This window comes from Crocodylus porosus, unplaced genomic scaffold (genome assembly GCF_001723895.1).
Source record: "Crocodylus porosus isolate Cpor-Errol unplaced genomic scaffold, CroPor_comp1, whole genome shotgun sequence".
NCBI classification, from domain to species: Eukaryota; Metazoa; Chordata; order Crocodylia; family Crocodylidae; genus Crocodylus; species Crocodylus porosus.
In genome coordinates, this window is record NW_017728951.1 from 50,303,238 (window position 1) to 50,319,298 (window position 16,061).

The 16,061-nt window shown below is 41.3% G+C and overlaps 2 protein-coding genes and 1 long non-coding RNA gene across 5 annotated transcripts in view; 1 reads left to right on the forward strand and 2 right to left on the reverse strand.

Moving 5' to 3' along the window:
• Positions 1–16,061, reverse strand: part of LOC109324239 — a 24,268-nt gene that overhangs the window by 1,427 nt on the left and 6,780 nt on the right. Inside the window, exon 2 of the long non-coding RNA XR_002104882.1 lies at positions 12,070–12,075. This is a non-coding gene — a long non-coding RNA (uncharacterized LOC109324239). The remainder of the gene's footprint in view (positions 1–12,069; positions 12,076–16,061) is intronic.
• Positions 488–11,796, reverse strand: DYDC1 (DPY30 domain containing 1). Of its 2 annotated transcripts, XM_019556194.1 has the most exons (6): positions 11,631–11,796; positions 7,785–7,941; positions 7,543–7,665; positions 4,457–4,549; positions 2,900–2,992; positions 488–1,159 (listed from the first exon to the last, which is right to left on the reverse strand). In XM_019556194.1, exons 2-6 carry the CDS (start codon positions 7,929–7,931, stop codon positions 1,112–1,114), a joined length of 504 nt encoding a protein of 167 aa, XP_019411739.1. In that variant the 5' UTR covers positions 7,932–7,941; positions 11,631–11,796; the 3' UTR covers positions 488–1,111. The 2 variants fall into 2 exon arrangements, with proteins under 2 accessions (XP_019411739.1, XP_019411740.1); XM_019556195.1 differs by lacking the exon at positions 2,900–2,992.
• Positions 13,499–16,061, forward strand: part of LOC109324238 (DPY30 domain-containing protein 1-like) — a 7,939-nt gene continuing 5,376 nt past the window's right edge. The window contains exons 1-3 of one of the 2 annotated variants that reach the window (XM_019556197.1): positions 13,499–13,685; positions 14,403–14,565; positions 14,678–14,800. In XM_019556197.1, the coding sequence (XP_019411742.1) occupies positions 14,413–14,565; positions 14,678–14,800 (276 nt within the window). In that variant the 5' untranslated portion in view covers positions 13,499–13,685; positions 14,403–14,412. The remainder of the gene's footprint in view (positions 13,686–14,402; positions 14,566–14,677; positions 14,801–16,061) is intronic. The other variant, XM_019556196.1, reaches the window with a different exon arrangement.

Genomic DNA, 16,061 nt, shown 5'->3' on the forward strand with positions numbered 1-16,061 from the left:
CGGACTTGAAGATCTATAAGGTCCCTTCCGACCCTACTTCTATGATTCTAAGAACCAAAAGTCACCCGCTTTCTAAATTTTGGTGTCACCTAAATACTTGGTAAGAGCATGCAAGTTACTGCTTTTGATTATCTGTAACCATTATAACTATGCACTTGTTTTCTTGTTAAAAAATTATTATGGACACCAAAACAGCTGGGTAAACATGAGCCAAACCAATTATCCTGCCAAAACTCAACACAAAGTTTAAAGGTAGTTTGGTTTTGTTTTCTGTATTTGGCTGGGAATATGTTTTGTAATACAAAAAGGAAGATTACTACTGTGGAATTTCCAACCTAGACAAAACCAGAAGATAATGGAAATCTCAAAAGAAAAAGGAAAATCTCCAGTCTGAAAAATCAGGGTAAAATAGGCTATGATTATCTGCTGGTTACCTAAAGTGAACTTTGAAGCCTTTGAAGTTTTGCCCATTACTACAAAAAATCCATCATATAGCAGAGCTGTTTTCTAAAGTTGTACAACTACACAGCATCTTTCATTTACTAGCATTTGGGTTCAGTGCTATAAGCTACTGATCCAAGAAAAAAATAAAACAAATGCTTAGCCACATACAAAGCAATGAAGCATTTTCAAAATTTTCAATATGTGATTAATCTCATTTCTTTTAGAGAGACCAGAACACATTACAAGATCAAACTTGCTTTAAGAGAAGACGATTACCTCTGGATCTTTCATAAGTTTGTAGATCAGACAGAACTGAGGCTTTGTGATACTGAAAGTCCCTCCAGTGAACTGCATAGAACTCAATTTATCAACTTTGGAAGGTTGTAATTGTCTCCCTTGGAAACAATCTTATAGTTCCTTTGAATCTAGGTTGAATATTTTCAATCTCTGATAATCAACTGCTGTTCAAATTCATGGAAAATATGATTTGAGTTATGATTTGCTTTTATTTAACATTACCTTAAATTAACTGCATTAACATACTATACAATCTAGACCTCAGAAATCAATTCTGTTAATAAACACACTTTTACAGTAAATCATTGAACTTCAGGCATTAACAGGTTGAGTGGTTTATGTATACACGTACAGGTATCAGTATCATGTGTCAGCTGGGACTTTCTTCTTCTGATTCCCCCATGACATTCACTGTATTCTAAAATACAAGAAAAGGAACAAGGAAACTTTTAATATTCCCTTGTAAAAGTGCCATACACAAAAGCAAACAGAAACAGAATTTTGTAAGTTCTTCAATATAACTGTGCATTCCTCCATTTTGTGAAGCATCATGTTAATTTTATCAGCCTTTATTGGTAAAAAAAAATCAAGATTTGTTTTCTGATTCTGATAACAAAGACTATCATATACACTAAAACATTCAGTATTGCCAGCTTATCAATCTGGCCTCACAGTTTTATGCACTCTCATTAAGCATATCTGCAGAAAGTAAAAAGAATGTGTTAGCAACAAGGGGCTAATATGTATGCAACTGTGAACCCAATTTGCATACCTACACTGGCTAGTTACACATGAGTGCTTACATACATAATTATTACTCATCTGTATACTTGATTACTCCATTTGTATGGGTAAGGGAAGCGGACAAGCAAAAACCTACCTTACATGCATAACATTTTTGAATGCATGATTACATTAATTTGAGAAAAGTGATCTCAAATATATTCTTAGATATAATATATTAAAAAATAAAAAAAAATTCCTAAAATATTTCTAAAACAGGCTGGGATTACATTTATAATATATTCATAAAGATATTCCTCCTGCATTAGAGAGACGGAGATGAAATTGTATTACGGACAATAAAAGCAGATGGGCAACCTAAGAAATACAAATTTTAAAAAGTGCCAACAAGAGCATATTGAAACTGACCTTTACTAGTCTGTTGAGATATACTGTACCATCAAAATGCATACTGCGATTTATGGTCTTCTATTTTAAAATAACAAACCACACATTCAAGTGAAATTAGCACCCTCTCATAAGGATTGAAACACTCATGTAACTGGATATATGTGACTACTAACTGCTGGCTCAAGTAATAGTGCTGTATGCGAGGAGTATTGTGAGAACAGTGTACCTCTAGACACTGAAAAAATGTCACCTCTGCCTCATTAAGTATTTATCAAGATTACAGGAGCAACAGGAGACAGCTGTACCCATGGGAATATCGAAGCTTCTATTTGGAACACATTTAAATATAAAATAAGAAGTCTGAAACATGACAATTTCCTTTTACATCACAACCTCGTTACCATTCTTTTACGGTTGCTAGAACAGAGACAAGCTAGGAGAAAACAAGTAAGAGATAAGGAGTTGCTATTCTCTAGCTAACCCAATGTGATGAAATAGCCCATGCGACCATTTGCAGCCAACACCAGATAGGACATTCTGATGAGTGCAGACAAGCACAAGCACAGATTTCTTAGGGCATCTTTACATGTGCTCCAAGGTGGAGTGCTTTAATTACAGCGGCTCTCAGAAGCCACTTTAACTGAAGTGCCCACAGCTTCTCATGTATTCAGCATCCCATGCTTCAAAGTGACGTGCCTGAACTAAAACTCATTTGACAAGCTTTAGTTAAAGCACCATGCCACCATTTTGAAGCACAGGGACACTGAATACACATGATGTCAAGGCTGCTGAAGCATGCTGATTAGTCAAATCTGCTCCACCATGTTCTAATTAGAACATGTAGAAGCAGACATTCGGTACATATATAGGTGCCCTTTGATCTGCAGCATATGGTCCAAATGCTGTCTATTCTTTAAGATAATTTAGAAGGTGACACAGACTAAATTCTAGAAGTGTCAGTAGGGACAGGAAAATTGCAGTGATTTACTTCTGCTTCTTTTTTGTTTTGTGTTTTAATTCTTACCTCATCCTGTCCACTCTCATCTACCTCCTCAACTCGGGCCAAATGAGGAGCTCCATATCTATCTGTTACCTCAGCTATTGTCTTTGATGCTTCCTACAATCGAAAATTCATTTTCATTAGATAATTATCTTATCAATAATTATATTAAGAGTTTCTAAAAATCTTAGTATGTATTAAAGAGTTTAATTATACATTATACCCATGATGCTCAATCCTTTTGCCCAGTGGGCCAAATGAGCAGTGCCCTGTCTATCCATGGGCCATATCTGGCCAGTGGTCCTGATCATGTGCCTGGGGCAGAAACGGTGAGGACACATTCAGCTGCATGGAGGAGGCAGGGGGCAGCTCAGCCCCAATCTAACCGCTCAAAGAGAAGGGTGCATGGCCTGGCCCAGCCCTGATCTGGCCATCTAAGAGGAAGGGAGTGTGGCCTGGCCCCAAACCCAGCCATGTGGAGGGAAGGGGAGCTTGCCTGGGCCCACTCTGGCTTTGCGGGGATAAGGAGCACAGCCAAGTTCTGAACTGCGGTGCAAGGCTAAGAAATTTGGCAGTGGGGAGAAGCGACACTCTTAATTTCCACTGCTTCCCCACCACTAAATTCCCTGACCTGTGGAAAGCCCCATCAGCCAGATGCCATGGCTCCACAGGCCAGATTTGGTCCCTGGGTCTGAGACTGAATACTTCTTTATTAAATTAAAGCTAAAAAGGACGCTTAAATAAAGATTTATGTAAGTTCTGGTACAAGTTAGTGTGTGAAGGTCTGTGTATTACCACAGAGGCTAATCTTAACAGTTACAAAGAGAGTTTTGAACAATTTTAGGTTGTCATGTGGTGCTTTTTCTTCCTTATAATTTTTTATATTTTTTGCAGTAATATCATATCCATATTTTAACAAACAATTCAAAGAAAAGCACACCTTTTTAGACTGTGATAGATTTCACATACCAAGAGCTGATTTTCATTTGAAATTTTTATAAATATAACTATGACAGCAAAAACCCACCCCCTAAATAGACATAGTTATCCCAGGTAAAGTCAGAGCACAGAAACAGATACGCTGATGATAGTGTTGTCTCAGACCAGTGTAACTACCACCACAATAAAGAAGGCTTTGCTGATTTAACTATCATAGCACAGTCAAACCCATAACACTTTTTAGCACAGACAAGTCCTAAATGTGTGTGGAACTGACAAACCTATTCACTTGTGCTCCTATCCACATGAAAACATTTTTATAACATAGTCAAGGATAGCAACAGCATCACTAAGCAAACAAACGTTTTGACAACTGGCTACAAAATATATATACCGAACATAATGGCAATATAATCAATGTCTTATCAAATTTTAATTTGAAGAGAGGACTTTGATATTCCCCTCCTCGATATATTCTGAATACAATATATAATATTTTGAGAAATTTGATAGCTGTATCTGATTTAGAGGCTACAGATTCAACTTTTCAACTGTTCAAAGGGGACATTTGTATCCAGAGCATGAATGCAGGAAGGGTGGTGATTTGAGACATCATCAATCACTCATTAAATTTTGTCAAACCTCTTGAGCTTTCTGCTGCAACAACAGCTCTTCCGCTTTTTCTTCCAGTAGCCTTTTGAGTTCCAACTCCTCAAGTTCTCGTTTCAGCTGAGCCTACAGTCGTTTTATAGAAGCAGTGCAAGTGCAAATTAGAAAAAAGACAAGCTCCAGTAAAATCAGCTATGCTGAAGACTTTAATAGCACAACAGATGTTTTCATGCGTTTCCCCTCCATTATTTACTGTGTATTTTCTCATTTAAAATATAACAAAAATACAAAGAACAAAAAATAGCTGAATACATTAAGACCAAGTTGTGCTTTCTTGCAATATCAGTCTGACTGATAAGGTTATTGATACTATTAGACTAGAACAGAGATCAAGGTCTCTAACTATCCAAACAAACAAACGAAAAAAAAAAGGAAGAAACTGAAAATCCTAACTTTCTATACATACCCTTTCATGGAAGATTCTAACTATTGTATCACTGTTTCCTTGTACGTTTTATCTCTCTTGTCTTATACTTAGATTGTAACCTGTAGGAATTAGTAATATTGTGTTCTGTGTTTACACAGTACCCAGCAAAATCGGGGCCTAGTCCCCAATCACACTAGGCACCCTAAGTACTGTGGTAATATAAGCAATCATCAACTTTGATCTATTTAATGTTTACTTGAAGACATTTTTTTCTGAAGTAGCCAGAAGTCTTTGGTGATTAAGGATCTTGCTAATATAATGTCTGGATCACATAAATAAATATATAATCTAAGCATGCATAGCATTGATTTAACAAACACTTAGAGCTGGAGAATCAAGTATTGAGAGAAGAGGCTTTTTTCTTTACTACAATATTTTGTAATAATATTATTGCCATATAAAATACTTTCTCTCTCTCCCGATATATGCAGTTATCATGCCTAGACAAATCCAGAACCAGTTCCTCAAAACTGCAACACACTCACAACCAGTACCTCAAAAAATGTGGATTAACTGTGATTTACCATCACTGCTAGAGCCCAAGCAATTACTATAAAACCAGTAACTTATACAATTAATTCTTTGTGATTTCACTACAAAAATATTATTCTTAACTGCATTCATTATTTAAAACATTTCAGCATACAATCTTGTTTCTAGATTGTAAAATTGCAAATATAGAGAGTAAAATTTAATTACAATAAGCAACTTGTGCTAAGATTTCCATAGTTAAATTAACCAGAACAACACAAGTTTAAGATAATTTACTTGACAAAATATTGGCTGTGTTTGAATGCAATATGCTCAGATCATAGAGACTGTATTATGTAGTCTGCTACATAAAGAACCCAATAAGGAAAAAACAATAGTACCATCTGAGTAGTACCCCCCATCTCTCCAATGCTGTGTATGTCTAAGTTAATCACAGCTTATTCCACCTAACCAGTGTGGATAAAAATCAACATTTTTTTTTTAAAGATAAAGAATCTGATTTTTTTTAATTAAATCATTTTTTAAATTTAATTATATGTTTTATTTTTTAAGATGCTTTTAAAAATAAACTTAAATGAGCATAGTTTTAATTTAAGATATGTTAAAGCACAAAGATATCATCATGGAACAGGAATTATAACTTATAATTATATACTATTTGAGACCATTTATTCATGTAAACATTTTAGAAGTTTTATAAATAAGTCACAACAGGCCATGAACTATATTAGGGGCCCAATGTTATGGGGTTCCCAGAGGCTCCTCTATAGATTAGTAAAGATTAAAGAAAACCACTCTACTCAAGGGGACCCAGTACTCCATCTAGAAGATCCCATTAAGCATCTCTGTGATGCTTAGCTGCAGTTCTCAAGCTGTGGATTTGTGTCTCCAGAGATCATACGCAGACAACGTTCTTTGGGTAGATGTGATCTCTTTTATTAAACCAACTAACTAGTTGGAAAAATAGTTCTTTGCAAGCTTTTGGGCACAAACACCCTTCTTCACGCATAGAGAGAATTTGTTGTCTCCAGAGAGAGATAACATCCTTTTAACAGCAGTATAGGGAGATGAGAGATAACAGACCTGATTACCCACCCATCGTCTCTCTGCAAGTTTGTGTACATACAGTCAAGCCCTTACCTTCCTCTAAAGTTCCAAGAAGTTAAATGAATAAAGGATATCAAACAACAAGAATGCACTTTTTGTTGAAAATAATGATTAAATTGGGGCTTCCTGACTAGTGATTTAACTCGTGATTTAAATCAAATCCACCCTGCAGTTAACTGCCAATCATTCCAAGGACATGTCTGTCAGGTTGTGTGCTCCCCCTGGCCACCTACTGGCAGAGCAGCAATAAAGCTTGGAAGGGCTACCTATGTAAAAGGCTGTGCAGCTCCTCTTTTATCTTGGTTTTGACTGATCAATCAGGACCACCTCAAATGAGACATCTGTTTGCAGGTCATCTGCTTAACCTTAAACCATCACTTGTATGCAACTAACCTACACAGTCCAAAGCATACTTTTGATAAATAACCAAACATTCCAGAAAAAGCTTAGTTTTGCATGAATATTCGCAATAGAAATGATGCTCAAGTATACAGTGTGTTGAAAGAAAATAAAAAAAATTGCATACACAGTCAAATGAAAATTCATCTTCCAATTCAAACTAATATTTGCAGGATTTTTTCTGTCAGCTCTAATAGGATAGAAGAGAAGACAATATGACACATCAGGGAACCACTGCATACACGCTTCCTGATCACAGAAGGGCAACACCTTTTAAAAGTGTATATTGCGTCCACTGTTTGTCTACTGCAATACAGGGAGAACACCAATTCTGCAGAACATATCACCATACATGACATCTAGAACAGAGACCGTTGATTTCAAAAGCTTGTTTGCACAGCAGTAACTGCACAGAGCCACTTTGCCTCAGGGTTCCAGTATTTAAAGATAACATAGTACAATCACTTTCCCTCTCCAACCAAAGCTGTGTTTTGGTTGGTCATGTCATTTATTATTCCACATATTCCTCATAGAACCTATGATATGAAAGGGTTCTGTGACTTTAGGAAGTCTGAAAATTGCTGCTGTATGCTAAAAATTTAGTGCTATGATAATGAATTATATTTTGCCATACTTGCTGCTCCTCTGCCAGTTTCTGCTCAATCATCAGTTGTTCTTCTTTTATTTTTTCTAGCATATCCAGTTCCATCTGGGCCTCCTCCCGTTCTTGTTCCAGCTTGGCTCTTTCCAAGTCTCTCTATCATTACAGAAATAATGTGACATTAACAAGTTAGAAGAGAGATATCATATCAGCTATAGTGTCATTAAAGTTGTCAACAGGATACTAGTAACCATGTTAAATGCAGAGATGCCTACCTTTTTCTCTTCATCTAAGTTTTTCCTGTATTTGTAAATCCAGTGTGCCAGGTATTCTATTGGGTCTGCTGGTCGAAGCTCTACTACCTCTGCTAGTCCCTTTGCCAAACACGTTCCTACTGATCTCTTGAGGTACTCAGACTCCATTTGTACTTTCCTGAAAAAAACCAAATAAACTAAAACTACTAAACCAAGTAAAATTTATTGGCAAAGCTGCCTGTAGCCATTAAATCAGTCCTGTTCAGATTCTCTGCAGATAGACTTGGAATTTTATTAGCATTCCAGTGGTTTGCTAGACAGGACTCTGAGTTGGAAGTTACTATTTCCCATTCTCCTGCTCATCTGCTCAATTATCTTGGGAAAATTACTTCTCTCTCCTCCTCCTGTTCCTTTGTCCATCTATGGTAACTATTCAAACTCAGGACAGGAATTATTTTTTCATGTGTCTGAACAATGTCTAGCTTATCACAAGTTGACTCTGATCTCAACTGGGGTCTAACAAGTATGACTAGAGCACTAATAAAAATACCAAGTTGTTTCTTTTTTAAAAAATGTATTCAGTGTGTAGCAAAACCCCGTTTTTCTTTTTTAATACATATTTATATTTATATGATAGATATGCATTCCCTCCCCTTCCCCAAGCATTTCTGACTTTTTCTCTCCCTCTCTATTCCCTATAGATAAGTATAAGTGAGCTCAAACTTAGGGTAAGCTTTAACATTTTTATTTTGATAGCAAGTTTTCGGTTTTGGATATCCACTGTTTTATATTGTATAATTATTAAGTTTGTATTGATTTTTACTGTTGTATATTGTATTATTATCATTTTGTATTGATTTTTATGGTTTTATATGGATATTGTATGGTTTAGGCCTGTGTTTGTAAGTGAAACAAAGTCATGTCAAGCTTCCATTTTATATGTCAAGGCTCCATCTTGTGTCCTCTGCCTGGGCAACCCATGTTGCAACTGTCTGAGTCACATACCCCTTCCATGTAAATTGATTCCCGGATGAATAAGAAATAATTGGGAATGACTAAAATACAATGGTAGCAGGCCTCTACTGAATGGCTTGTAACAACTGGTCCATCACCTCGCATTGATTCATCCAGGAACCACAGACCTCACCCAGGAACAGAGACAAGAACCCAGCATTTGAAAGACAAAAGACCCTGCAGAACCAGCAACTCTACCATTGTACCCTACCATTACAGTCACCTGAAACTATACACCCCTGCATAGAGCACACATGCTCAGTACGCAGGGGCTGACCCTTGCCTAGGCATGCCTCCTGTCACTAGGGTCACACAAGGTCTGCCTGTATAAAAAGGGGCAGTGAAGACAAACCCAGTGGAAACACCATTTCCATCTGGACCAGACCAGCTTCATGTCACCTATCCACCCCAGAGACCCCACCAGCAACCCCGCCTCTGGACAACACAGAGCTAAAGGAGACCCCAACTGGCTGTTGAGGATCAACTTCCAGCCTGGGATAGGTAGATTTTACCTGCACACCTCCTCCTACAGTTTGGACTCTCTCTCCTCCTGGACTTCAGTGGACTTCAGCCCCTGCACCAAGCCACTCTAACCACTGGTGGGTGCATGCGTGCGTGTGCGCGCACAAGGGAACCAATAAGACATTGTGTCACCATCTCCCCTGTTCAATAAAACCACTGTCATTTGCAATCCCCCGCTGGGTCATGTTTTACTGAATCCCAGTCCCTTCCCTACCTTAAATTCCAGCCTCATTTTCTCCCTCTCTCAGCTCCAGCTCCCTTCCCCCTAGTTGCCTGATCTCCTCCCAATTCTGTCTCCCCTTTTCTGCCACCTCTCAGCCTCTCCTTGCTTTCCTGCTGCCTTTCAGCTTCCCATGCCATCTACTGCCTTTTCCCTGTGACTTTCTGCTGCCTTTTTCTGCTTTCCTGCAGCTTCCCAGCTCCTCATGGTTGTCCTGCAGTTTTCTCCAGCGCCCAGAGCCTATTGCCGCTCCCTGCAATTTCTCTAGCTGCCCCGGAGTCATCCTCTGGATCCCCACAGCCAGAGCCCCTCTTTAACACCCACACTTTGCTTCAGTCCCATTTTCCCTCACCCCACCTAACTTTCAGCTCCCCTGTAGCTCTGGCTGCAGTCCCAGCCTCTGTGCCATCATTCCCCTGTTCTGCAGGCTTTGAGCATTGTCTTTTAATCAATAAAGATCAATTAACCTAAAAGTCACCCCTGAGCCTCAGTTCTTCAGCCCAGGCCCCCCTAGTCTACCGGTTCTAATCCTGGTCCCGGTAACTTTCACTCCCAGCAACTTTCACTCCCTACACTTCTACTGTCTTACCTTAACCTTTCCCCAAGTATCCCAAGTACACCAAGCACATACATTCATACATATCACAACACCCAACTTAGGAACTCACCTGTGTGTATGTATAGGTGGGTGGTAAGTATGTGAATTAGTGAATACACATATATATACATACATAGATATCATTGTGTGTGTGTGGTATATGAATTAGTAATCCATGTATGTGTATGGGATATGCAGGTGTTGGTAACTGATTCTATCTAAATTTGGTGTGTGTAGCATGTATGGGCTTAAACTGGTGATAACCGAGACTGGTTATTTCGAATGTGTGTGCACCTGAATTGCTAGTGAGAGTGTGTATGCCTAGTACGGGTGCATGCACCTAGTGAGTGTATGTGTGCTTAACTGATTGTTGTGTTTATGTGCAATTGTACACCATGCAGTGCTGTCTAACAGCACAATATTGAGATCCTGAGCATTGGCCCTCAGGGCAACAAGTGAATAGTTTATGCATGAAGACTGTAAATTGGCTGCAGTGAACATTTGCTACTCATACCATGTAACCTAGTCTACTGCTGCCCAATCTTTGCTCCGTGGGCTGGATAGGCAGTGCCAGGTCTGTCCATAGGCCAGATCCGGTGAATGGAAAAACTCTGGCGAGGGAACCCAGGCAAGTATGGAGCTGTTTTCCTGTCGCTCCTCCACTCACATCTCTGTGCAAAGTTTCACTGATCAGCATCCACAGGCCACCTCAACTCATTCACGGGGCAGTGGGTGCTGGCCAGCGTGCTCTGCTCAGTGTCCCGTTCTGGATCCCTTGTCATTAACCCATGACCTCACTCCCTATTTTCTTTTCAACTGTCCCAAGAAATCAGTTGATGTATTTCCAGCACCTCCCCTTATTAATGCATATAATGTTTCATGAGGGGCCTAAGCCCACGACCTCATGGTACACAAAATCTGCCGGTGCATGGGGAGAGCACAGTGGGGACCAGATGCAGCCTTACAGCAATGGCCCAGGTTCAATCCAGGCACATGAAGCTCGAAGACTTGGCAGCTGGAGAGCAGTGTTAATTGCCACCACTCTACCACTGCCAAATTTCCCTACCCGTAAGCCTGACAACATAGCTCCATTGGCCATATTTAGCCCCATTTCATGGTTGGTAGGTCAGAAGGGACCTGAGCAGATCATCAAGTCTGACCCGCTGCCATGGGCAGGAAAGAATGCTGGGATCAAACAACCCCAGCAAGGCCTCCTTTTGAAGGAGCAAGCACCACTTCCCTTGGAAGTTGGTTCCAGATCCTAGCCGCCCTGACTATGAAGTAGTGCCTCCTGATAAGTCTATCACGTGTTTGGATGACTGAAGCTTTCCTGGTTTGCAAATTATCTGTAAACATTTGTAACTGCATTACATTATAAAAATAATACTGTTTTTCCCCTTAAAACAGCTAGGAGAGGGCTCCCACTGCAACACCGTGTGACTATATTCATTCACATTCCACTTAAGAAATGTTGCTTCCTACCAATGTTCCAGGTGGTTTCTCAGGAACTCACCAGTTTTGTCCAAATGCACTTCACAATAACGTACGTCTGGACACAGCTGCCTCCATGAGGACTCTAGGCCTTCCGCTTTCCCAAAGGGTTCACAACCCAGCCTGCAGGACCATTGACTTCTTGAGCACTTGTTTCTGGGGGACTGCTTTTCTTATTTAGTCCATTTCTACAGCAAAAAACAGTTAAAGAAGATTCTCTATTAAAAGCATAAAGTACTTAGCATACAAACACATGTCTCATACCTGCTGTCCCTAAGTAGACAAGATTCTTTGGGTAAATGTGATATCTTTTAGTGGACCAACTAAATAGCTGGAAAAAATGGTTCTTTGCAAGCTTTCAGGGACAAACTCCCTTCTCCAGGCATATGGAGTCTGTTGTTGTTTTGTGTTCTCCTGGGTGGAATAGATGCAATTGACAAAATGCAGGTCTTTCAAAACACACATGCCTGGCAGTGAGGACCAGAGGCCATGGGAGATAATAGGTGTTAAGCAGGCAGGTGGAAGGGGAAGGGGGGAATGCTGACCTGGTGATAGGATGTAGCTAGTAAAACGTAGAGAGGTTATACCCGGGGTTATCGGATGTTAGGTTGGATTTATGGCACAGTATAACCTATGTCTATATTTAGTCCAAGATTTTTTGTCTCCAGTCTCTCAGGTCTAATCCTCAAAGGGAACTACAGAAAAAACCCAAACCTTTTGTAGACAAGCCTACAAACTTCATTTCATAAATCTACTGGATACAAAAAATCATGAACTAACTCACAGCTTCTGATCCTCATTGCCACATATTTGCATTTTCACAGCCCTGTATTTTGCATATTGGCCTCTAGTCCACCCAGGAGAACACAAAACACCAGCACTCTCCCTACACCTGCAAAAGTGTATTTGTGCCTGAAAGCTTGCAAAGAACATTTTTTTCAAATATTTAATTGGTCTAATAGAAAAATATCACATTTACCCAAAGAACCTTGTCTGCCTATGTCCTTACACCAACACAACTACAAGCAACACCCCTGAAACCTGCTACCCCCAGTATTTAAGCACTGCTGCTGATGCCTGGTTCCCATTTTCCCCTCAACCTCACTCCCTCTGCCTGTTATTGTTGGAGCTTGTAGAGCACCCCATACTCAAACCCAGCTCCCTGCCCCCAGCCACAAGAAGAGGCTCTTCCCAAAGAGCTCACATGGCTATTAGTGAGCAAAGGTGAGGCGGCCGCACAGGCCTATCTGCCACCCTAAGGGTCGTGGGCTCAGGCCACGGAGTGACTTCTTGGCCCCTCCGAGGCTGGAAGCTACAGGAAAGGTGACAACTGATCACTTGGGACAAATAATCACAAAGCAAGGCTGGTCACAGGCTGGTAACAAGGGCGCCAAGCAGGTAGCAGCCCAAGCCCGTGTGCACGCGGGTCTGAAGGCGCCGCAGAGGCCTCCCCGAACCGCCGCCACTGCGCTCGGGCCGGGGCCAGAGTTAAATTCCCGCCGGTTGCGCCGCTCTAGGTGCAGCGCTGCGACACCCAGAGACCGAAACCCTCCCACAGGACCGCGCCGCACCCTGCCCATAGACCGCACCAGACCAGGCCACCGGGCGCCAACTGGCAGGTCTGCGCAAGCGCACAAAGCCAGTCCCGCGCGGAAGGGGCGGGGTAAAGCTGGCGCGTCGCGGTCGCTCGGCAACGGCCCCCGGGAGCAGCGGGCTGGAGTCGCGCGCGGGCAACCTACGTCAAACACGGCCCCCTGCGCGGAGGCGCAGCCAGTCTCGCCCGTGGTCGCGGAGCCCCTCACAGTCCTACCTCGTGGGCCCGGACGCAGGGCTGCCCCCGGCTCTGAGGCCACAGCGGTGCCCGCTTGTGGTTGCCTCGCGCCCGCAGCGCCTCCGGCCCCTAACCGGAGGTGCCGTGAGACGCTGGGCTCTGTCCAGTGGCGCCACCTCACAGCGGCTGCCCTTGCCCTGCCGCCGCCCCCCGCCTGAATCGCCTGTAGCAGGACAAACGGGCTCCCCTGTGGGAGCTGAGGGGCGCTGTCAGGGCCGCTGTCCCTGGGGCCCCTGCGCCCAGCAGGTAAATGCGCAAGGGGATGTAACGCGCCACTCCTACAGTGGCACCTCCTGCCGTGCCACGTCCCCCCCCCCGGAGATCACAACCATGCCCCAACCAGGAGGCAGATGCTGTAGGACTGGGGCCGAGCAGCTGAGGGCTTCTACTGGGACCAAGAGTGGGAGGCTGAGTCCCCACAAGCGTGCACTCACAGCCCTGGCTGGGTATGGGGTATGGTGCGGTCCTTCAGCTTGGGGCCCCACAGCTCCTAGCCAGGGGAAACCCAGCTATGTGCACAACTCAAAGCTGGATAGCAGCCAGCTATAAAGTCAGTACTTCTGAGTCTAACTTTACAGTTGAAGCTTTTTATGGCATCCTAGCTACTTCACATATGTAGCTGGTCTCAAGGTAATTATGCAATTAATCGGTTAATTGCTGGATACCTATAACAAGGAGAGGGGGCCTTAGGGCCCTGCTATACCTTCAGATTAAAGCTGGATAGAAACCAGCTCTACAACAGTTATACATTTGTAAACACTAGCTGTGTACCTGGGTGGCTCTTTTTATAGCTGGATAGCCATATTTATGGTGATAATTACTTGGTACATGTGGCCAGTCAATGTTTCTTGGGTGATTCCCCAGTGAATTACGTAATGTACAGCATTACATGTAGTGTCTGTCCTGCTTAATGCCTTTCATCTTAGATCAGGACAAATTCATTTTTCTCCTGCTTTGCTGCAGTTGGTAAAAAATGGGAATGGATACACACTACCTCAGAAAACACGTTGGAAAGCACTTGGCTGAGGGACTTGCAGATGTAGCAGAACATCAGCCAGCAGACCCCATTGATTACCTGGCACATTGGCTTTACAACTACAGGAAAAATATAAAGGAAGGCAAAGAGGTAAGTTTGCTTTCATTTAAAAAAATCAATTTTGAAATGTGTCCTTAATACAACTTACTTTAATCATCCTTTTTTTAATTTTGTCAATGGCATAATGTATCTGCAATGCTAGAGGAAGCTTGAGGCAGCCATGCTGGAACAAGATCAGGAAAAAGTCACAAGACACCTGGAACTGATAGAAAATCCGAAAGCTGAAGAGCTTCTGATCAAGCAGGAAATTGAAGAGCAACACAAGGTTTGATAGGTTTAACTTGTGTATGAAATGATTAAATTGAAACAAATATTTTGACATGTTTAAAAGTTTTCCTGAATTTTTAAGTATGTAGAGCACTAATCTGAAAGCATATGGCAACTCGCACCTAAAATGTTTATTAAAATATTTTCAATTTAATCCTTCCAATCCCCTGCAATTAAAGTAGGTAGGTAAATAAATATAACTGCTTTATAGATGTGAGAGTACTTAGAATTCTATCACTTTTAGTTCATGGCATTTGGTATATTGCTATCTGATAGCACACATTTATGGTCTTCATTTCTGTGAAGTCTAGTTGTACTTATTGTCACTTCTGTCTCCCTTGTTACATAAATCATAAGCAGCTTCTAGAGTTTTGTCTAGATTGGAAAAGATTTTCCAAATGTTTCTCTCTATTGCTGATACCTGGTCCAGTTCCATCAGCAATAAAACCATTTGAATTTCAAATATAAATTCTGTCCTGTTTTGAATACTGTATCACAACTAGTAACACTTGTGGATGATATAAAGACTGGCAGAATGGTAATAATGATGAGGAAGGTGAAGTCATGCAGAGCAATCTGGAACAAAGTGCCTTTTAATACAGGTGAATGAAGGCAAAGTTATGTATCTAGGAACAAAGAATCTGTGTCATTCCTGAAAGATACTGGACTAGGAAGGGCATCCTGGAGGGCCATCAAGTCCAATTTCCTGTGCTTATGATAAATTAACCAAAGGATTATTTTTAATTTCCTTTTCAGACCCTCAGCCATATTTGCAATAACATTTGAAACTCCAACACTCTACAACATGCCATATCAAGGAAGACATTGGTCAATATATACACTCAGAAGATTCTAGTAAAAGATTCTAGATTCTGGCAAAAACACCAGGGGTCACAGTGAATAAGCAACTTTACTTATTCAAGAAATAAGACTACAGAGAACTTTTTTTCCTCTATAAATGATACTGGTGAGAGAGATACTAGAATACCATATAGAGTTGGAGTAGAGTGACCTTGGGCACTTGAATGCACATCAGCCTGTTTTAATGTGCATTAAAGCATCACTAAAGTGAGGTAAAAAAAACTCTCTCTCGGTTCGTTTTCTTTGGAGGCTCATTGAATAACAAATTCTTAGGCACACATTGTTGGTGAGACAAAAGGTATATATTTGCAAATAGGGTCAGAGGGAGAAGACAAAAGATCAAAACCCTCTGCCCCTGAGTACCATCATTAGCAGGCTTTTATCCCCTCTCTTCTGGC